The sequence below is a fragment of the Anopheles arabiensis genome, chromosome 2 (assembly GCF_016920715.1).
Source record: "Anopheles arabiensis isolate DONGOLA chromosome 2, AaraD3, whole genome shotgun sequence".
In the NCBI taxonomy this organism is placed as follows: domain Eukaryota; kingdom Metazoa; phylum Arthropoda; class Insecta; order Diptera; family Culicidae; genus Anopheles; species Anopheles arabiensis.
Window position 1 is genome coordinate 33925492 of NC_053517.1, and position 21411 is coordinate 33946902.

The window sequence follows — 21411 nt, forward strand, 5'->3', positions numbered from 1 at the left end:
GTTTGTGGCCCAATTTTTGCCTCGTTCCATTACAACGACGTATCAACACGACCCTTTTTTTACGACCAAAGTGTGGTTTTCACCGTGCCCCACGTGTCCGGCGCGCGCGCGCACTGGTTGATGCATAATTAATTGACCCACAGCACTGTAATTGATTTTATGAGCCCGAAATCATTCCGTTCCGTTGTTTAACTTAATCGCAGAAGGTTTTTTTCTGTGTGTGAAGTTACTGGATACGCGTTGCTTCCTCTCATATCTCGTTAATTGCATTTCATCACATTGGCTATGCGAGTTCGGCGCGATCGACGAACCCGGCCAAAACGAAACACAATGCTGCACCAGCCGCCCCAGACTTGAGTGAGTGTTTCTTCGGATGGTATGGTTTTCTTTCCCCAACGCTATCAATAATCATCCCTCTGCGAAAAGATGCCGCACACCGATCGCGAAAAAGCACCGAAACACACTGAACGCTATGGGGGAGTAAGCGGCGAGGGGTATGCCTTGAGTATGCCCGCAGGGGTCACTCCGTATAAAAGAAAGGAATACACACGATACGATGCCACTGCCGGGGGTGGCCTCTTTTCGGACACACGGGGCATTTTATCGTTATCTTCCCCCATACCCTGTTCGCGGTGATAAATGACCATCGTGTGTGCCGGTGTGTGTAGCTACATGGGGCTTTTCACGTCAGAAGCTGCGGCAAACAGTTCGAACAGTCGGTCCAAGTGCGTCCCGTCCCGTCGTATGACCTGCTTCGTTTCGGTAGGATCGTTATTGTTGTCCTATTTACGGTAGACGCTGAAGATTGGTTTTGGATTTCAAGATGTGTTGGTTTTGGTTAGTTCCTAAGTAAGTCTATAATTCTAGCAGCTTAAGCGAAAGACATCTAAAGTGATGATCATGTTGCAAAATATTGGGAATTAGTATAAAAATGAACATAATAAATCAGGAAGCATTAGAAATGAAACAATGACGAAAAATAATGTAATTGATAAAACAAACACATGAATAGATCATTCTCTAACATTAAAGAACGAAGGTGATAATGATACTATCATGCACTGTACTACTTTAAATTCATTCTTTTCCATGCTATGACTCATCCATTCTTTCTTCTGCAAAAATTCGTTTTACATCTTTCCTCTCCATACGATCGTCCATTGTTGTGAATCACCGATCGTGCGCGTTGAGTTGTGTTTTACCATCCCGCCACTTGGATGAGCTGTTTTATTAAAGCATCTTTAGTGGCCACTTTTCTTGGCTTACTCACGCCCCAACAACAGCAGTTCTTCTCTGCATCCAGACGTACCTCGCGTACACATAGCCCAGAACCAGACACGGTTGGTTTACATAGTGATTGTAAAAGTAAACACGCGCTACACTCGGGCGATGTTGGTTGCGCTTGAATTCCTTTCCAGCTGGTGTACGATTAAATTGAAGTTGTCATTACATCCGCGGTACAAGCTCAATAAGTCTATTCTATCGACAAAATTGAGTCATATTATAAAGCAAGGTAAAAAAAAACGAAGAACGGATACAAACTACCTGAGCCTAACGTCCCTTGCAAAAGAAAGCATAAGAAAACACGGCCTCAGTTTAAACCCCCCAACCAGCGCACGTAGTCAAGTGGATGAAACACATTTGGTTGAATGTGTAATATATGGGTGCAAAATAATTTATTCCCCGCTTCGATTCAGCCCATACAGCCGTACCACGGTTGAGTGAAATGGAGTCGAGCAGGCCAGTAAGAACACGCCCCGACCCCGAGTAGGTAGAGAGAGAGAGTCAGTGAGTCGTGGACGCTTCCCCGCCAAGAGGGCTGTGAGTCATCCAAGTGTTCCATGTTCCGCGGCACTGACCCAACGATGGTCATTTTTGCGCGTCCGCATCCATCCACCCTCTTGATGGTTCTGTGACGGCTGGCTGATAGGGAGAGTGCGTAAACTTGGTGGTACGTGAGCAGCCGTTGTCCGGTTGTCTGGCATTTGCTGCTGATTGGCGATGCATTCGTTATCGGACGGTGCTTGAAAACGACAAACCCGAAGTCAAGGGAACAAGATTACGTGGGTGAAGACGTTCTAGCAAGGAAGAGGCAACAAGAAAAGACATTAAACTACACTTTACTTAAACGCATGCGTGAGGTGGCTATTGTAATTGGTACAGAGAGAAGAAAAAAAACGATACCATGATTGATTAGTGCAATGCTCTTCGTGATATTTCCGCAAATGGCAAATGTAATCGTTGATACTTGTTTGATAGGAAAGGTGTTCCAAGATCCAAGATAACAAAAGTCTCATATGTTAAACGAAATCAAACGAAAACGATTCGGACATTCTGATACAATAGTGGAACACAACGGACAAGCTGGACCTGGAGTAGCCTTATTCTTTTTGGCCGTGATGACCTACACAAACATTGCTGGGGACTAAATATGCGACTTCTGAGTCGAATTTGAATATAATATCCTTTGTCGGTGCTACAGTGTGTGACTGTCCGGATGAGAATTGATTCCGTTCGGTGTTGTAGGAGTCGGTGCGCCTATCCAATGATCCAGCGGGCTGTTCTCACGGAGGTAGGGCTAAAAGCATACCTAATGAAGTATAAATCACCAATGTGTAGCGAATGTTGTACTATTAAGGTACTATTACAAGTTGACGCAAACTTGTAATAGTACCTCATATTACTATTCAAACTGGATTCAAACACGTCTCGTAGTCCGAATTATGCGGATGTCAGATGTATGCATTTGCTTAGAATGATTTGCGTAAGCGTGCTGGAAATGAAACCAAATCACTTGCTCCTCGACCTAAATCTTAAGCGAGCAATGTTTTGATACACCTTTCCACCAGATACACACAGTCCCGTTCCCTTTTTGCCTTCCTTCCGTTGCGAATCATAGCACATTCAACCGGCAATCCTGTTTCGTGCAATTGCGGCCAATAATAGCAACCAAAATCAGGTCATTTCTGCATTCCCCCACGGTGGTGGTGCCGCATGGAGCATCAAGCACAGCATCAGCGAATGCTTGTTCGTGCTGTAGCTTCTCTCAATATGAATGAAGTCCAGTTAGCCAAAGACACAGCTTGTAACTTCTAATGCGTACGTTCGATTGTTTTTCCACGGTTGAACGATCATCCAGGGAAGGGTGATGGCTTCAAGTGGTACGCCGCTTCCAAGTAAATGTGTGTTTTTTCGTACTTTCCCTTCCGCACGGTCGAAAGTGGTGCCGTCCGTGCTCGAGGCGTTCGAAAATTTTCCGAATTCACTTTCGCTAAATCGGAACACGAGGCATCCGAAATGGCATTTTAGGAAAACTCGAAAACAATGTGCGACGGCCGCGGTGGCAGCGGCAGCTCTCTTCTCCGCATATCTGTACCGGCTGAGCGGGCATGCAATAAAATCGGATGCAACCATCTTTATAGTGTAAACAAATATTGCCTGCATATTCTGAGAGCAGAAAGGGTGGATATGTTCCAGTGGGTACGGCATGATCGTGCAGCACCACGCTCTCCCCCTCACAGAGAATTGCTTATGGCCGCAACGCACAATGCGAACATTCTCCCGTCTGGTGGGTAAGTCTTCCCCACCATATCTGCAAAAACGGCGGGTGCATTTAGTGCAAAAATTGGAAAGTTGCCCATTCGACCACGACCCTAGAGGTAAAGATCAGGTGAAGAATCGGATCGTTAAAGGAAAAACGGCCTCCAAACTATGACCAGACGATGCTCCCACTACACGACGCCATTTCAGTTTTACGTGCGATCACGTTTTATTCTCGAGACAGTATCTGTGTCTTGTCCCCTCTCGGCACCAACATCATGTACTCGTTTCAAAAACTGACTGTACCACATTTGCTTTACCCTTTTTGGGAGTTGTTTTGCCAATCCCGAATTCATCCTCCAAAATACATCAGTCACCGGGGCACTGTTGTGAGGTTGTCGTGACCCACTTTCTGGTCACGTTTATTGCGCGACCCGGGACAATCAACCGGGACGCAGGAGCAGTGCACGGTCTCGCTTCCAGTCAGCGTCGCCCTACTTATGACCTGGGTACACCGGGAGTACTTGAACGTGTACTACCGTACATACCATTAATTAGATTAATGATATTTGTAAAACAAGAGCGCGAGTTCGCTATCGTAGAAACCGACAGCGTTCCGGATTTATCGCGCTCAGGCAAAAACTGGTCAGTCGCTTCAGAACTTCTTCGTACCACACGCGCGTCCTCCGGTGACAACGAGGCAGAAAGGTAAACGAAAACAGGTCAAATCAAGTGCTGCAGTGTACGGAGCTTTTGCTGATGATCGTCGCGTACATGGCATAGCTACTTCAGCTGCATAACGACGGCAGTCTGTTCAAACTCACGCTGCGGCTGGAAAGGAAAGGAAACACAACATCTCTTACCCCAATAAAACTTGATTCTTGCCTCCGAAACCTACACTTCCTGGACGATAACTTGTCCCGGCATTCTTGCAGCCATCCCTCTTGTACGTCTGCGTAAATGAGTGGACCTTGTTGGCCCACCGACATTGACGTGTGTACTAAGCTTCTCACAGCCATATAGCTTCATCTTCCTGGTGCCCTTTTTCCGGTTGAACCGGTTTTTTGTACCTTCCTTTCAGTTTCGATGCCAACCCTTTGCCGGAATCCTGAGGCTCTCCATTCTCCAAGGCGTATGGTGTCCATCCACTTCTTGCAATGTGTTAATTGAAGTCGCTTAATTGTCTTAGGCCGATTGGGTCAGCTTATGGTTCGCGGTTTCCGCATCCCCAACCTCCGCTCGTTTGCCACGTGCCACCACCGCATGCGTGTTTCAAATCTATCCACACTTCTTTCGGGGGTGTTTTTCTTCTCCTCCAACTCTGCTTCGTACGTGCGTGAAAATGTTAATTATCATAAATTCTCTGTTATGTGCGCGCGTGCGGCGGAAGTGCACGGAAGTTGCGCTTCTCGAACCCGAGATAGTGTGGTGCCTTTTCAACCATTACGAGGAGTAATTTTTGCATATGATCGGGTGTACGTACCATCTTCGCCACCACCACCACCATCGACATTGAATCCGGAACGTGTTGAAGGGGGGAAGGGAAGAAGCTCGCTTTTCGGAAGAGGCAACACAAATTAAACGGAGAAGCCGCCGCAACGAATTGTGGTAATATAATCCAGTAATGGCGATCTTAAAGGCCGTGTAATAGCCATGAAATTGTGCTGTTGTGGAAATGTTTTGTGCAGGGAAACGGGGCTTCTTCTTGAAGAAGTGAGTAATCAAAACTGCTTCGACCCGAAGTTCGATGATTCGTCCGCGGATGGCGAGTGTTTGTGTATACGTAAAACTATGATTTGTGAATGAGTTGCATGTAATGTTTTTCACATTAGGATGCATTGATCAGGATCATTTATCTATAAGATAAGCTTTCAGGGGAGTTATAGCACAGAGACATACAAATCTAACTAATAGTGTTGTTTTGGAGTTTCCAAGAAACGTTAGCATCCGATGACCGTAGAATAAATTATTAAGTACTGTTCACTGTCTTGAAATGATTCATTTTCATAAATTGAAAATGTAGACTTTCATCTTATGAAGTTCATTAATTTCACGACGGGATCGTTAAATTGTTCATATTTGAGCTATAAAAATATAAGACTTTAAGAATGCCTATTATCGATACTAGTGATTGGTAAAGTTGGTAAAACTCCGGAATCAACTACGATCCGACACCGATAAATTCGGAATCGACTCCGGAAGGTAGGTCCGCGCTGCAATATCGCCCGGAGACGTTCGGAGTCTTCTGGAGTCGTCCGGAGTTGTCCGGAGTCGTTCGGAGTCGTTCGGAGTCGTCTGAAAGGAAATGTCTGATCACAAACACATTAAACTACACGGCTCCTGTTGACCGATCAATTCCAATTCCGAACGACTCCGGATAATTCCGGACGACTCCGACGACTCCTAACGACTCCGATCGACTCCGGACGACTTCGAACGACTCCGGGCGACTCTGAACGACTCCGGGCGACTCTGAACGACTAAGGGCGACTCCGGACGACTCCGGACGACTCCGAACGACTCCGATTTCAGGCGGATCTAGTGGTTCCATTTTGGCGGAGTCGGAATCGGACTAACAGTAGTCGGAGTCGGATCGCAGTCGTGGGTTCGATCCAGAGAACACATCACTAATCGATACACTTCGATCGTAAGCTGCATTTTCAATCCCTCCAATACCATTTCCACATCGTCAAGTGCATGCTAAGTCTATTCCAATCAGTAATAGAAGCTAGAAATTATTGTAAAAATAAGTTATTGGCATTTCCAATATTTGCATCTTTTGTTGATTTGTCTAGAGAAACCCTGTAGAAACCCTCACTGAAGTGCTCATTATTTTCGGTAACCCTTTTGTTTCTCCCATTAAATTCGACCCGATTCGATCCACTTTACTCACTCTCGCGAGCCGAAAGTTAAACACTTTTCCCGATTGCGAGAGCATCATCGTCTGCTGTTGTGTTACATCGCAACCGATCTTCAAAATTCCAGATGAAGATCACTTTCCTTCAGCTTCCTGGTATCCAGGTACGGTTCGTTATTGTTTTGCTAATGTTTTCACCCTACCTTGGCTGCAACCTTGGAGTTTGTATCGATTTGGAGTTTGAAGATCTTCTTCAAAACCCCGCAAAAGTGAGTTTGCTTACACTCACTCACCACGCCAAACGGCTGGGTCCAGGTTTATCTTGGCGTTTGCTATTGTTCGACCGAGCGTTCCGGTTGCAAAGTTTACTTAATTTTATCTTTTGCATAACAGATAGTGGAATCACGCTGTGAATCACCCTGGCGAAAGGTAAAAAAACAACACGGCAAGAAGGGGAAACACTTGGCTTTTCCAGTTCAAGACGCGTTGATGAGGAAAGGTGGTGTGTAGTTGGGTTTGAATTCTTTTTTTATTCCTTTTATTTTTTAGCAAACACTCCATCGGTCGACTGATGACCGTTCGGGTGGCCGCGAAAGCAACGAAAACATCTTGCAATCGTCTGACTCACAGGGCACCATAAGACGGCTATAGGGAACCCTGTACGTTGGTGTGTGTTTCCTCATCCATTGCGGCGCTGGACGCTGGAGAGACGATCGTACGAAATTGTTTAATGTTTAACACCACCCAGCAACATGGGTAGGGTGGCGCTTAACCTTCCGTTTGGTGTGCTGCTGGCTCCCGTTTGTGCTGTGCCGTTGGTGGTAGTGTTTTAACTTTCTTTTCCACCACCCTTCTTCCTCCCAGTCTTTTTGTGATGCTGCTACGAGGTGTTACTTGTCTCCCCGTGCGAGGTACGGGGGCTACACCAGATACATTTACATTTACTTGTCGTGAAGGACAGGTACTCCCCCGAAGACGACTACGATGACGACGGTCACTTTGCGCCATCCCCATGGTGCTACATTTTGATCCCCGTAGTAGTACACCCATGGGGAGAAAGTTGCATAATTTTTATGCTTTGCTGGTGGCTTTCAACATGCGGAACTGCACCCACAGCACACCGCGAGTCGCTTGGAATTTGGAAGTGAGGCACGTTGATTTCTTCTTTTCATTTAACACTAAATAGCGTGTCAAGTGATGAAACTGGAGCTTGTTGTTTTTTTTTGGCGACAAACACTCCTTTACTTCCAAAAGCGGACAGTTGATAGGTAATGTTCAAATGTTGGTACAAATTTGTTGCACGTTTGCTCCAACCGGTCGAGGTTATGCAATGGCGCGTGTGTGGCCACAATAAATAGTGCACACCTCTTCTTCTCGGCGGCCAATCGCGCCCAACAGGGGGCATTAATCGACGCTGCGTTTTGGCTACGAGTGGCAACGTACATGGAAACCAAACCATCGCCATTCCGCAATGTAAATGACAAGCACGCACACACGGCACAACCTTAAGCGTCGTAGTACGCGCACGCCTGAAACGGTCGCGTCGTCGTCATCTAATAATCACGCTCTTCTTATATGGGAATAAAAGTAAAATCGATCAAACGGCGCTGGTGTACAGATATTCAGGTGCGTGTGTGTGCGCCTGCGTTTATGTTGTGTGGTGCGTTATTACGCGTATGGTGCGTCGCGTACATCTAGACAGCGTGGGGCAGTGCAGCATAGCTACCATCAGCGCACGACAGCTCGTGTAGAGCATGCGAAATTAGCAACAGAAGAGGCTACTATGCTCAAGATGCTGAACCAAACTAGAGTACCACCAGCATGGGAAGAACTCGAAACAACGGCGAGCTTATGGAAACAATACATATGCGCTGGTGTATAAAACGCGTCGATCGAACAGTACACGTGACACCGAACCTAACTGAACCGTAAAACCACCTAAGGTATACAACTATTAATTGTGTTTGTGTATATGTGCGATTCTCCGTCTCTGACTCTGGTGCCACGTGGGATGGGAAACGTAAATTCAAATCTGTCCAGCACCGTGCAAACGGCACCGATCGATCAGTCGTTTGTCGGTCATGGCTTTTCCGCATCAGTGAACAAACGGGTACGTGCTGCACAGTGCTTTTGAAGTGCTCTCATGTATATGATAGTGGAAATTGATCTAAATATTTAAATGTCGAAAATATAATTTTATAAGAATTCTATTACTGATGATCGTCAGTACTGGTTTGGTTGGCCTTTGTTATCGGGTAATATGCAGTCCCGATAAAGAAATATAAAATCTGTAATTTGTACAGAAATACTGAGTCAAGCTTTAAAAAAATTGGACCAAAAGATTCATTAGGGAATACTCATTTCCAATACTAACTGCCAAGTCACAAAGTTCAATACTAACAAAGTCACAAATTAAGGATACAAATAAATTTAGGCACCGATTTGCAGTGCACGTTCAGACATTGGAGAACAAGTAGGGAAGTATAATGACACATTCGGTTTTTTTACAAACCTGATCCCACCTCTTTTTGAGACTTAAAATTTCAATAAAACGCAAAAAATTAAACTGTTAACTGGCTTCCCCCTTAAAACGTTAACGTTCACACAGTATCACACTTTAATTTCGAAGCACGTTCATCTCACGACGGATGGATCGATTGATGGGCGAGTTGGGTGAAGAATCGGGAACGTAATTGATAGAGAAGCGTGCAAAGAATTTAATTAAGATTAAGTTTCTGCTTCCCTTTGTGTATGGATGATTTTGGCTTGCTTTGTTAATCTTCCTAGTTACCGAAATTTCCTACCACTCCACACTATTCTTGGCACTGCCATTCGAACGTTCAGCCCGATCGATCGTAGGCACATTCAAATCGGGTCTGAAATTAAGCCTCAAAACGGCATGTAGTTGTTGCGCCGAGACCTTCAACAGTTTCACTTTCATACGTTAGATCTACCACACACACACACACACTCACACAAACGAGATCATGCAGATCACTTGCTATGCTAGTGGATTTATGATCAATTTTTCACATTTAACTCGATTACCGTGCCTTTCACTCGCTCGGTCGTTCGATGCATTCTCAGCTTTGTGGCCTTTTGTTTGCTACTCGACAGAAGTGTATGCTGTCGGAACGTGTGCCCATGAATCGGACCAGCATCAATCACCACGTAAGACATTTTTCTTTTATAAAATAGAAGAATCAAATTGTGTTTTGCTTTACATTCGAACCGCTTTTAACCACAACACGCGTGCGAATAAAAACGCCCTCATCGCTAGGCATTGATGAATGAGGTAAATAAAACCCTTTTAAAAAAAAACCTACGCCAACGCCAGCAAACTACGCACTGTTTTCGTATGACCCCGAACATAGCTGTGGGGTCTCTGTTTTGGGTTTGTGGGTTTTTTTTTTCTTCACCCTTTTTCGCTTGCAAATGCTTCAGTTTAGATCTTTTTACCTTACCACTCTCCTCCACTTATGGAAAGTTCAGCTCAGCTGGTGGAGCACGACATTGAACCCCCAGTCCTAATTGCAGACATGACTGGGCCATTTGTATGTGTGTGTGTGTGGGAGATTCGAAAATTATGAAACGAAAAATGGAACAAAATGTGCAGTAATAGTTACCTCAATGAAGACGCTCATTTACCGACATCCGGCTACGTGCTGCTGCGAAGTGATCTCATCTCAAGTTTTCCCTTTTCTATCATTTAAACTTACGCTTGCACGTTCAAGGTCATATCAGAGCGCTTTGGAAGCTTGCCATGCAAAGCATAATCGTTTCTAAAGCCACCTAATTACTACCTCTTACTGTTGACATTGTCTTTCTTATGCACATCCCGCTAATCGATCCATATCCGTTCACTTCCGCTTGCAGGATCAACACGCCAGCGGAAAGCGCACCACAACGCAGTCGTCGGATTCGCATTCGATCCCGGTAACGGACACAGCTGCCACCGTGGAGCAAAAGCACGGCCAGACGATTACCACCGGCAAGAAGATGGCCAGCACGGGTGACATCTGGCTGCAGTGGTTCTCCTGCTGCTTCCACCAGCCGCAAAGCCCGCGCCGTCGGAGGCACCATCAGCGCCTGCGAATAGATCGATCGATGATCGGCAACCCGACCAACTTTGTACACACCGGTAAGTGCTTTGGGACTGGAAGTGTTGATTAGTGTGGCATTATACATTAGTAACTCTTTTTTTTTCATTTTGCCTTTTCGGTTGCACAATTGGTTGCAGGTCACATTGGCTCGAACGACGTTGAGCTAACCACGAACCATCTGTCTGTGTTGCAGAACCAAATGCAAAGTAAAGGAGGATACGAGATGAACTCGCTTAGGTTACAGGTACGTTGGGAGGGGATGGGTGCAAAATCTGTATCGAAGGTGAATGAATTAAATTTTTTGCTAACTCCATTGCAGACTTGCTGATATTTGCTAGCTTTACAAGTAGATACCAGTACGCAGTCATCGTGAAACAAGCCTATGTTAATGGATAGCGGATCATTCTACTACACACCCGCTGCCGAGTCAAAATACTTCGCACTAAAATATGAACCGGGCAGGGACGAAACTCCGAGACGCAGCAAATGCAATGGATCCACATTATTGATGGAGAACCACGTGTGCTTAAAATAAGATTGAAAGAAAAAAAGATCATCTTCTACATTTTAGGATACCACAGATATCAGAGCTTCAGATTGAGTGAAAATTTCACCATTAAAAAGAAACTAATTCCGATAGCAATATTGTTTCCCCTGGTGCGAAGGGCGTCCAGATGCGACATTTGCGCCCTGACTCGTCATTGTACATTTGTAAATAGCAGCTACGTTGATATTATCTATCGTTTTCACTATAACTTTTATTTGTTTAACTAGAGAGAGAGAGAGAGCAGCAGCAAAGGAAAACGAACAAGAGCACTAAAAATGCAACAAAAACTTATCTTGTTTAATAACACACTGCCAGACACACAAAAAAAACAGAAACGATCCAACCAAGAAGGACCAAGAACGATTTCTTTTCGATCTTCAAATAACACGTTACTTCCTTCGCTCTGCTAGATCGATAAGGCTACATAGTGGTTAAGTGAGAAAGGGAACAGCACGGCATCACAGCTCTGATTTTTGCAAAATTGTTACGATATGATATATCGTGTTCTCTTTTCTATTCATTAAAACAATGGACGTGCGTTCGTAATATAGTTCTGTAAGCCGACAAACCGGACGTGAGCGATAGCGTGTAAAAGCGGCTAATGTGCTAACAGATTGTAGGAAATTAAACAAACATATTTTCACATAAAACGCCTTGCAGCCGAGTTTTTACTAAAAAATTGATGACAAAAGCAAAGCTCAGTTTGATTGTATTTTTTTTTTTTTTTGTGTATGCTTATTCTAAACTAATATGTAAATTAATACATTGTTGGATTTTGAGATAGGCAAAACACACCCGCAAGTTAGGCAATGAATTAACAACGCCTATGCACAGGCAACACGCATTACATATATTTTCCCATTAGACGGAAATCCCATTTAAACCAGTTTAAACAGAATCCAGCTGGAATAGTGCCAACGCAACAAGAATTTAACTAGAAAATGTATGTATCCCTTAAGCGGTTAACTAGTTCCTCCTTCAAGATTTTGGTGGAAATTGCTCTTCAAGGGAAATTTGATTCTCATTAAAAGTGGTAAGAACTCTTTGGTAAATTACGTAGTTAGATAAGCGAAAATTTGCATCGAGGTGCCAGCCTTTTTCAAGACATTTGATCGGGAGTATTGATCCCCTTTCTTAATACAGTCCACGAGACGGAGTAGGCCGTTAAAATCTACAAACATATTTAATTAATATACAACCGTTTTTCTCTTGCATGTGGGAAATGTGTTTCACCTGGATGACAAAATAATGAAATAAAAACAATTGATAATATGCATAGGTGCCTGTATTGACAAGCATAACAAACGAAATAATCCAAATAAAACCCCTTTTAAAAGTTTCGGTTTATTATTTGCGTATTCTCAAATAAAATTAAAACAAAATTCGCACACTTTCCCAATTTTATTTCGCCCTCACCGAAATCGTCCACCAACTGCCAAATCGAATGTTTGCCAAAACTGACAGCTGTCAGTGACGGCACCATTTGCGAAATGTTTGTGCTCGCTCGCTCGTTTCGGCGCCCTTCCAACTTGCTTGCGCTTTCACCCGGCCATTAAAAAAGTGTTTGCATAGGAAAACTGCACGTAAATTGCGATACTTGTCGCTGTGAAACAACTTGCCACTCAACACATTCCAAACGGGTAAGCTATAGGGCAAACCGTCCCCAATGGTGCAGGGATTGTGGAACGGTAAACGAAAACCCGCTTACACCGGTGAACCATCGCAAACAAGCTCTGTTTTGGCGCAAATTTGATCGGGACACTGTTTTGCCCCCTTTTTCCATCCCTGCTTTAGCTCGTTTGGTGTTCCTTTGCTGTACTGCTGTGTGAAACAAAATGTCGCAGCTCGCGGACCTGAAGGGATACGTCAGCTACGCGCTGGACTGCACCCGGTTCCGCCTGGTGCGCGACGAGTCGGATGTGGAGAACGAGGAGCTAGTGTTTGCGCCGGAGATGGCGCACCAGATATTTGGCGAATCGGAGAGCATCTTTGGCTACCGCGACCTGAAGATCGAAATCATGGCCTCGGCCGGTCCGCTCGATCTGTACTTCGACATTAGCTACGCGAAGAAGGTCGAGGAGCTGCAGACGGAGGGCCTGAAGGCGGACGATGTGGAAAAGTCGCTGGCGAGCATAGTGGAGAACGCGAGCTACTACACAAATTTGGACGAGTTCAAGCGTGTGCATGCGTCGAAGGCGCCCTCCTTCCGGCCGGTCGGTACGAAGGTGGACGAGTTCAAGCATCCGCTCGACGGGACGGAGCCGGGCTCGCGCACGTTCGAGGTGTACGTATCGAGCGCGGAAGATGCCGAGTACATGAAGTTCCATACGCGGCTGGAGATGTTTTCGTTCTGGTACATCGACGGGTTCAGCCGGGTGGAGATTGATCCGCTCTGGCTGTTTTTCACCGTGTACGAGCGCTACGAGCTGGAGAATAACAACGGGTCGGTGGAAGGCGACGTGTCCAACGTGCGGTACGCCACCGTTGGGTACGTGAGCGTGTACCAGTACTACTCCTACCCGAACAAGGTGCGGCCACGCATTAGCCAGATTCTGATACTGCCCCCATTCCAAAAGCTGGGCATCGCGACGCGACTGATCAAGCATGTAGGTATCAATTTACTTTCGGCGAGCAAGGCACATTTTGTGAGTCGTTTATTCCGTATCTTTCCCCCCTCTTCAGAGCACGTACGATTACTTCCGCAAGAAGGACAACATCACGGACATCACGTTCGAGGAACCGATCGAGGCGATCCAGCACATCCGCTCGGTGGTGGACGCGAGACGGTGCAAGCAGCTGCCCGCCTTCACGCGCGAAAAGCTACTGGCCGGCTTCTCGAAGGAGATGCTGCATGCGGCCCGCGAAACCTACCTCATCAATCCGAAGCAGTGCCGGGTGGTGTACGAAATCCTGCGGCTCGGAGTCACCGACCTCGACAACGAGGAGCAGTACCGGGCGTACCGGCTGGAGGTGAAGAAGCGGCTGAACATGAACTACAGCCGCCATCGGCGCGATCTGGCCCGGGCCAAGAAGCGCGGCGTGGACGTGACGGCCGCCATGTGCGGACTGCCGAGCGTTGCCGAGCGCATCGAGTCGCTGAACGCGGTGTACAAGGAGGTGGAGGAGATCTATGGCCAGGTGCTGCAGAAGCTGCTGGCCGAACACTAAGAGAGTGGCAGGTTCCTTTTGCAGTGTGTTTTATCATCAACATTTTTTTGTGTTTCTCTTATCGTCTTTATTCGTTTTTCTCCCTTTCATTGTGTTTTATTGTGCCGTCGTATAGCGGGAACCGATGTGTTTTAATGGTATTAAACATCTTAAGCCGGGGGAATCCCACTGCTAAATATCCCAATCAATAAAATGATATTTTTTTGTAATTTTCATGTTGGAACGTTGCCGGATTATTGCGTATGTATTGCGTTAGAAGGGGAAGAAAATCAGGAACCGATCGATCGAAATACTCGTGAGCATCCTTTTTCGGATGCTTCCACAGTCGAAACCAACGTATGCTACGTTTGCTTAACATTTATTAACAACAATCATCTGCGGTTGGAGAACAAGCGTTTCCGAAAGCCTTACACATAACGAACACCACCACATACATTGAAACATGTATCCAAAAGGTATAGCCAAGATCGACAAACGGACAAATGGTACGAACCCGTTCTTACTGGAACATTTTGGCGTACGCTTTCCGCTGCTGCTGCGTATACTGCTGCAGATTCTTGCGCGATCGCTCGTACTCGTGCTGGATCAACCGGTCGTCCGGTATCCGCTTCAGCGCTCGGCCCAGATCGTCCAGCGCCTGCTCGTAGTTGCGCTGCTCGTTCTGCGCAATGCCCCGCCGGTACAGCGCCTTCGCGTTGTCCGGATCGATCGCAAGGGCCGCATTGCAGGCGCCCACCACGCTCGGGAAGTCTTTCAGCCGCAAACGTACCGCCGCTTGATTGAGACAGTTGAGCAGCTGAAAGTCGGCCAACAGTGTGCGTGTTCCGTCCCGACGAGGGGACAGTTTGTTCAGCTGGTTGGTGAAAAAGTTGTAGTACCGTTCCGCCTTCTTGTATCGCCGATTGGCCCGCACGAACTGATCCGCCTTAAAGTACCGGTTGCCTACGGTGCGAATGGCGTTCAAGTAGTGCAGCATCTCGTCCACCTACGGGAAATTTGTGTGAGAAGGAAAGTAGTATTAATATATCGTTGAATGGACAATGCCAGCGATCGTTCGGCATACGGTAAACTCGTCGTAGAATCTGTCCCAATCTTCCGGAAACGGTGGCAAGCGGTCAACCTCATCGTCGTCATCGCAAACGCGCCAATTGTCACCGGGCGCTATCTGGCCACAGTCTTCGATCACTATCGGTACGAGTGGGTCCCCGTCATCGTTCGAGTGTCGCTCCATCTCACCGACAATGCCACCACCGCGTATCACGTACCCAACCACCACGTTCGTCCCGTTTAGGTGGGGACACTCGCCCGACGTTATGAAGAACTGGGAATTGTTGGTGTGCGCTTTGCCCAAGTTTGCCATCGATACTGCTCCATCTTCGTGCTGTGGAGAGACAGACAGAGAGAGACAGAGAGAAAGAGGGAGACTCCTTCCTGCACGGCGTATCCTTCTGCCACCCCCACCTACCAGCAGTGTAAAGTTCTCATCCTCAAACGTTTTGCCGTAGATGCTTTCACCACCAGTGCCATTAAAGTGCACGATATCACCACCCTGCGACATGAACAACGATTTCACCCGATGAAACGGACTGCCCTTGTAGTGCAGCCGCGTGCCGGTGTCGGGCGCAATGCCGCGCTCTCCCGTGCACAGGGCGCGAAAGTTTTCTGCCGTCCGTGGCACTACATCCGCCCGCAGCTCAATCACGATTCGACCGACTGGAAAGATTATGCGGGGTTGAAAAGTGTTGAAAACAGCAGCAAATTTCGGGAACGCAATAGCCAAAGGACGCCGTGGCCTTACCGCTCTCCTCGCCAACCTTTACATCCAGATACACTAACGGGTTTTTGGGATCGTGCACGGCCCGTTGCACCTTAATAACGTCTGTGGTCGTTCCCATCGAGATAGCTGAACCGCACAGCGGAAGGAATCACGCTTATTTGTGTTGCTGCTTCTGATGCAATCTGCACAATCGCGAGGGTGTTTTTGATAAGAGTTTGTTTTGTTTACGTTTTTTAGCGAGTGAGAAGCCCTTCTCACTGCGTGAGCCGATTGCTCACCTGGGTGAGCTGTTGGCAATTTGAAGACAATTGGTAATCATTTCAGTTCGTTATAGGATAAGATTGATGTAAAATTGGATTTATCGAAGCAATCGTTCACAAATTTTCTCTTAATTTGATAGAGTTTGCAAAAGCATCGAAAACGGCAGTTTTTTGCCACTTTCGTGAACAGAACCGCTTCAACCGTTTCGTGAGACTGGTTCGCTTTTTGGCGACCTGGGAAATGTCAGCTTTTTGACAGCTGCAAACATTCGTGTTTAAGCTCCCTGCGGGTCGAAATCTTGACACAAAAACAGAATCAACAGCACAATCGAGACGTAAGTTGTTGGAGACCGCAGTCCCTTCTCTCAAATTTACAATATGTGAAAGTTCTGATACTGCTATAATCGATGCTGCTTCCTGTCGCAAACGTTGCAGGCTGCAGTTGAACGATTTTGGTGCCATTCTCGGTCGTGGCTAATCGTGCGAAACGCAACACTTCGCCCTCTCCTAGGAGTTTCGTATACGTCACGTCGTCGGCGCGCTGTTGGTGGCTGGCTATTGTACATCTGGCAGGCTCTGAACAGCATCGTCGCAGCTACGCAAACGCGCTCTTACCTGCTGTGGGTCAGGGCAGAAACCACGGAGAAGCAATAGGATTACCGCCAGCAGATCGGTCCGTGTGTGTTTGAGTGTCCGCGCGAGCAAAACAACTCCTTCCGGGTGTTGGCGGAGCGCGATTACCAGCCGTACGGATGGAGTTTGCGGAACTCATACTGACGCCCAAGCTCGATGGCGTGCTGCTGTACGATCAGCTAAGCGATCGACCCATCGACGGAACGCTCTGCGTCACTGGCCACCATTTGATACTGAGCACCCGGAAGGAAGGAGCCCAAGAGCTGTGGGTAAGTGTGAGGTTAAACAGTGCCTAATGCCGTCTCATTCCCGGTGTCCATTAGGGGTGGGCATCCATATGGTTACCATATGGAAGCTGACTTTCCGGTCTTTGGCAACTTTTAACGCAATGGATGGACTTGTTTTGGGTGCATTTGATGGCGATTTAATTGAATTACACTGCCAAGCGCTGTGCTGCAGTGTATACGTTATGGTAGATAATTCAATTATGGCACTTTCCTGTTGAGGCACGCCATTTTCTTAACTCCACGCGTAGGTCACGGAAGAACGGGAAGCAGTTGCCAATTCAAAACGCTACACTACCCACCCTTACGTACGTGCAGCGCTTCTGAGGGTAAACCCATCCTGTGTTCTAATTTAAATTTTCAATCAGTGACAAAAACTCAGCGCGTACTCCAACAGTTTCCATGCGCTTACGCTCGTTGACCTTGGCGCATACAAGTTGTTATCATCGCTTCTCCTCTACTGCAACAACTTATCGCAGAAGCTGTGTTGTGAAGCAAACTGGTTGCAATTTCTCATACGCTCGTCTCCCTTCTCTTTCTCCAGCTGTTGCACCAAAACATCGATCTCGTCGAGCGGAAACCGAACATCGTCAACAACGTCCTCGAGGGTGGCACCATCATACTGAAATGCAAAGATTTGCGCATCATTGCGTTGAAAATTGCCTCCCCCCAGGAGTACTTCAACATTTCCAATTCGATCGAACAGCTGTCGAACCTGGAGGAAACACGCATGCTGTACCCGTTCTTCTACATCCCGATGTACAACATCCTCGAGGACGGGCACTCGCTGTACCGGCCCGAGCAGGAGTTTGGCAAGCTGCTCGCGAACGGAGACGGCGAGTGGCGACTGACGACGGTGAACAGTACGTACCAGGTCTGCCCAACGTACGGCGCCCGGCTGGTGGTTGCCCGCTCCATTACCGACGAACAGATCGTGCAATCGGCCGCCTTCCGCGATGGCGGCCGGTTTCCGGTGCTCTCCTATCGGCACGCCAACGGTGCGGCCATGCTGCGCAGTGCCCAGCCGCTGGCGGCGCCGGGCGTTACGAAGCGTTGCCGGGCGGACGAAGCCATCCTGAATGCGGTGCTCGGTCGGAGCAAGAAGGGCTTCATATTCGACACGTGGGCGAAGGGCAAGAGCAGCACGACCGAGACGGATCAGCACTACTCGCAGTGGAAATAGGTGACGCGGCCGATCGGGCAGTTCAGCTCCGTGTCGGCGTTGTTAGATAGTTTTATCAAATTGATGGAAGCGTGCAACGATGTGCAGTGCAGCTCGGACAAGTGGCTGTCGCGACTGGAAATGTCCGGCTGGCTCGGGTACGTGCTTAACGCGCTGAATGCGGCCTGCGTGGTAGCGCAGTGTCTCGACCAGGAGGGCAGCCCCGTGCTGGTGCATGGTGGGAAAGGTCTGGATACTACGCTCGTAATAACCTCGCTGGTACAAATCATCCTTAATCCCGACAGCCGCACGATAAGGGGGTATGTTTGAAACCAACTAGATGGTACAATTGTTCTGTTGTTATCGTACTGATTTTCCTACTTTTTCTCCACTTTCCTCTCGCATGATCCAGACTGCAAGCGCTCATCGATCGGGAATGGCTGCAGGGTGGCTACCCGTTTTCGACGCGCCACAAACACTCCTGCTACACGCCCACCAACCTGCGGCGCAAAAGCTCGAGTGCCACGTTTCTGCTCTTTCTCGACTGCGTTTACCAGCTGTACGCTCAGTTTCCCTGCAGCTTCGAGTACGACCATCGGCTGCTGGTGACCCTGTTCGAGCACAGCTACTTCAGCCAGTACGGTACGTTTTTGGGCGACTGCGAGCGGGACCGGGTGCAGCTGAAGGTAACTACGCGCACCACCAGCCTGTGGTCCCACCTGAACCGGCCGGAGGTGGTGAAATCCCTGCTCAACCCGCTGTACGAGCCGAATCCCGCCGTCATATGGCCGTCGGTCGCACCGCTCAGTATTGTGCTGTGGTCTGAGCTGTACACGCGCTGGTCGATCGATCAGTCCCAGCTGAAGATCAACTTCGGCCACATTCACGCGCTGGTCAGCCGGGAAAAGGATCTGCGCAGCAGGGTGGTAAAGTTACGCCGCCAGCTTGCCGATCTTCAGCGCGAGTATCAGATCGTGCGCAGTGAGAAAAATGGCAACAGTGACGAGCTGCTGCACGCCCGGCACGCAGAAATGGACGACCCGGGAGACGACGGCGATGAGGAGAGCGTTTCGTCCGACGCGTTGGGCTCTAGTAAGTAGAGTGCGGTAGGATAGAACAGAAGGCCTTACTCGGCAGTGCACGAGATATATGATACGTTAGAATGTTTAGGTTGCTGCCGAGAGGCAGTTCGTACCTTTTCTTTATTAACGGGGCCACTATGCTAGTCTGCCTTTCTTTTTTCTCGTTAGTGGCGAATCTGTTCATCATCCTGTATTGTGCACATGTCTGTCCGAGGACGATCTCTTTTGTTTTGGAAGTATGTTATTACTGCCACATCGTAGTGTATGTGATATTTAAGCGCATTTTAAACAATTGTTTTATAACGTTTTCCGTTACACATGCCTCTCATGTAAAGCGGATCCATTGCAGTTGTGACACCGCTATTCGGCAATCTAATCGAAACTTATGACACTTGAAACGTATTGCAATTCATTTCTGGGAGACATCCCTTCCCCTCAGTCAAGCGGAGTCCTCAGTTTGGAGTAGTTTTATGAGTTTTTTGAGAATGCAAAAGCAATTATTCGTTTGTAGGGTATCTTTACGACGATTTCGCGGCTAACCTGGACCCCGGTGAAAACCAAACAGTTAGTGAGCGTTAGTCCAAGCTTTATCAAACATTTTACTCAAAGCGGTGCATAAGGCTATAACCTCTGTACCTGGTGCTAAAAGTCCCTCTATTGCTAAACATTGATTTTAGCCAAGCTTAGTTAAGCTTATTAAACAATTTGGAATGCATTGCTCGCGATAGGCTTTACAGCTTTTCGTTCACTTAAGTGTACAGATAACCTTGGCGGTACATATCGTGTAATATGGCCTGTCCTACAAGGCTACTGCTGCTGCGTGTGTATTCTATTTGTTCAAAGAACAACGGGCATGGAATAATTGAAGCTTCCAAAAATTAAAAAAAAAAATGTCACTCAAAAAAGACATGTTCTATTACAAAGATACGTAGCAATGGGCTGTTTAAACATCCTCTTCGCTCTATCTGGGCATAAAACAATCACTCAAATTTCTGATAATGTTTTTGCTATACGTCATACACCGTATTGTGTTCAATGGTAGCCATATATATTGCTTAATTGCTCCTTCTAAAATGTATTGAATTTATTATTCAGTTCCTTCATTAATTCCTCCATCGTGTTTTTTTAATAGTACTGTTTAAAAAACAACCACTCAAATTTCTGATAATGATGTTGCTGTACGATCCAGTTAAATACTTCGTAGTTTTTTGGGATTGAGCAGATAGTTTTGCGTGTGCTCATCATATCGCTTCTTCTTTAGCTCTATATCTTTGACACTTATTGGAAATACGTTTTCTTTGTTTGAGAATGTCTAATAACGGCTTCTTCAGTGGCTTTTCACTCCTAACTGCCATTCACCTTCTTCGTTGGGGATGTATTGTTCATAATATAGTGGGGCGCCGTTTATCCGGGTACCTTTTTATCCGGCTTTCCGTTTATCCGTGCTGTTGAGAAATGATAGTACAAAGGAGACATTGCGTTATGAGGAGGATATTTGAAAAAGAGGTTAAAAGAGCACATTGTCGTAACAAAAAACACTATATTTCATGGCAAATTTCAAAAATTCTCATTGAAATAACATGAAGTTAATAAAAACTGGGTTATTTTTATCAAAAAATAATTAAATTTTCCACAACTTAATCAGGAATTGGTGATAAAATATATCATTTGACTCATTATCGGTGTTATTAGCATATCCGGGCGAGGTCAAGTCCCGAGAAGCCCGGATAAACTGTATGTTGGCTCTATGTCACGGTCGCCATGTACTATCTACAATGTGGGATATATTCAGGGTTCACAAATGGATATCATCGGCTAATCGAGAGAAACACTCGGACTCAGGACACTTAGCACTTCACTTGATATTTATACGCTTTTATTAGCTGAATGTTTGTATCACATGTGGTAAACTATCGGTTTGGCGATTCAAATTGGAACTTGGCTTCCTCGTTCGGCGGATCCCTATTAATACTGAATGGCTCCTACAGCGGCTTATCG

The 21411-nt window shown here is 46.8% G+C and overlaps 4 protein-coding genes across 7 annotated transcripts in view; 3 read left to right on the forward strand and 1 right to left on the reverse strand.

Moving 5' to 3' along the window:
* The window catches only part of LOC120895318 (CDC42 small effector protein homolog), a 29771-nt gene extending 18074 nt beyond the window's left edge, over positions 1–11697 (forward strand). For all 4 annotated transcript variants that reach the window (XM_040298552.1, XM_040298555.1, XM_040298553.1 and 1 more), the window contains 3 exons: positions 10274–10538; positions 10638–10744; positions 10820–11697. In XM_040298552.1, coding sequence (XP_040154486.1) covers positions 10397–10538; positions 10638–10744; positions 10820–10828 — 258 coding nt within the window. In that variant the 5' untranslated portion in view covers positions 10274–10396 and the 3' untranslated portion in view covers positions 10829–11697. The remainder of the gene's footprint in view (positions 1–10273; positions 10539–10637; positions 10745–10819) is intronic.
* Positions 11698–12533: 836 nt separating this feature from the next.
* LOC120894183 (histone acetyltransferase type B catalytic subunit) lies at positions 12534–14438 on the forward strand. Its single transcript, XM_040296617.1, has 3 exons — positions 12534–12687; positions 12842–13653; positions 13730–14438. The coding sequence occupies exons 2-3, from the start codon at positions 12883–12885 to the stop codon at positions 14213–14215; spliced, it is 1257 nt and encodes a 418-aa protein (XP_040152551.1). The 5' UTR covers positions 12534–12687; positions 12842–12882; the 3' UTR covers positions 14216–14438.
* Positions 14439–14557: 119 nt separating this feature from the next.
* Positions 14558–16225, reverse strand: LOC120894184 (peptidyl-prolyl cis-trans isomerase D). Its single transcript, XM_040296618.1, has 4 exons — positions 16014–16225; positions 15681–15928; positions 15279–15596; positions 14558–15200 (listed from the first exon to the last, which is right to left on the reverse strand). The coding sequence occupies exons 1-4, from the start codon at positions 16108–16110 to the stop codon at positions 14715–14717; spliced, it is 1149 nt and encodes a 382-aa protein (XP_040152552.1). The 5' UTR covers positions 16111–16225; the 3' UTR covers positions 14558–14714.
* Positions 16226–16565: 340 nt separating this feature from the next.
* On the forward strand, positions 16566–20911 carry LOC120894182 (myotubularin-related protein 9). The gene is given in 4 exon segments (XM_040296616.1): positions 16566–16587; positions 16764–17154; positions 17714–18651; positions 18744–20911. Coding segments are annotated over 3 exon segments (1776 nt in total). The 5' UTR covers positions 16566–16587; positions 16764–17004; the 3' UTR covers positions 19432–20911.
* Positions 20912–21411: the final 500 nt, after the last annotated feature.

Coding starts and splice junctions, on each gene's coding strand:
- LOC120894183 (XM_040296617.1), top strand. CDS start 12,883: ATGTCGCAGCTCGCGGACCTGAAGGGATACGTCAGCTACGCGCTGGAC. Junction 13,654..13,729: donor CGACGCGACTGATCAAGCAT/GTAGGTATCAAT, acceptor CCCCCTCTTCAG/AGCACGTACGATTACTTCCG.
- LOC120894184 (XM_040296618.1), bottom strand. CDS start 16,110: ATGGGAACGACCACAGACGTTATTAAGGTGCAACGGGCCGTGCACGAT. Junction 15,929..16,013: donor AAAGGTTGGCGAGGAGAGCG/GTAAGGCCACGG, acceptor TAATCTTTCCAG/TCGGTCGAATCGTGATTGAG. Junction 15,597..15,680: donor ATGAGAACTTTACACTGCTG/GTAGGTGGGGGT, acceptor GTCTCTCCACAG/CACGAAGATGGAGCAGTATC.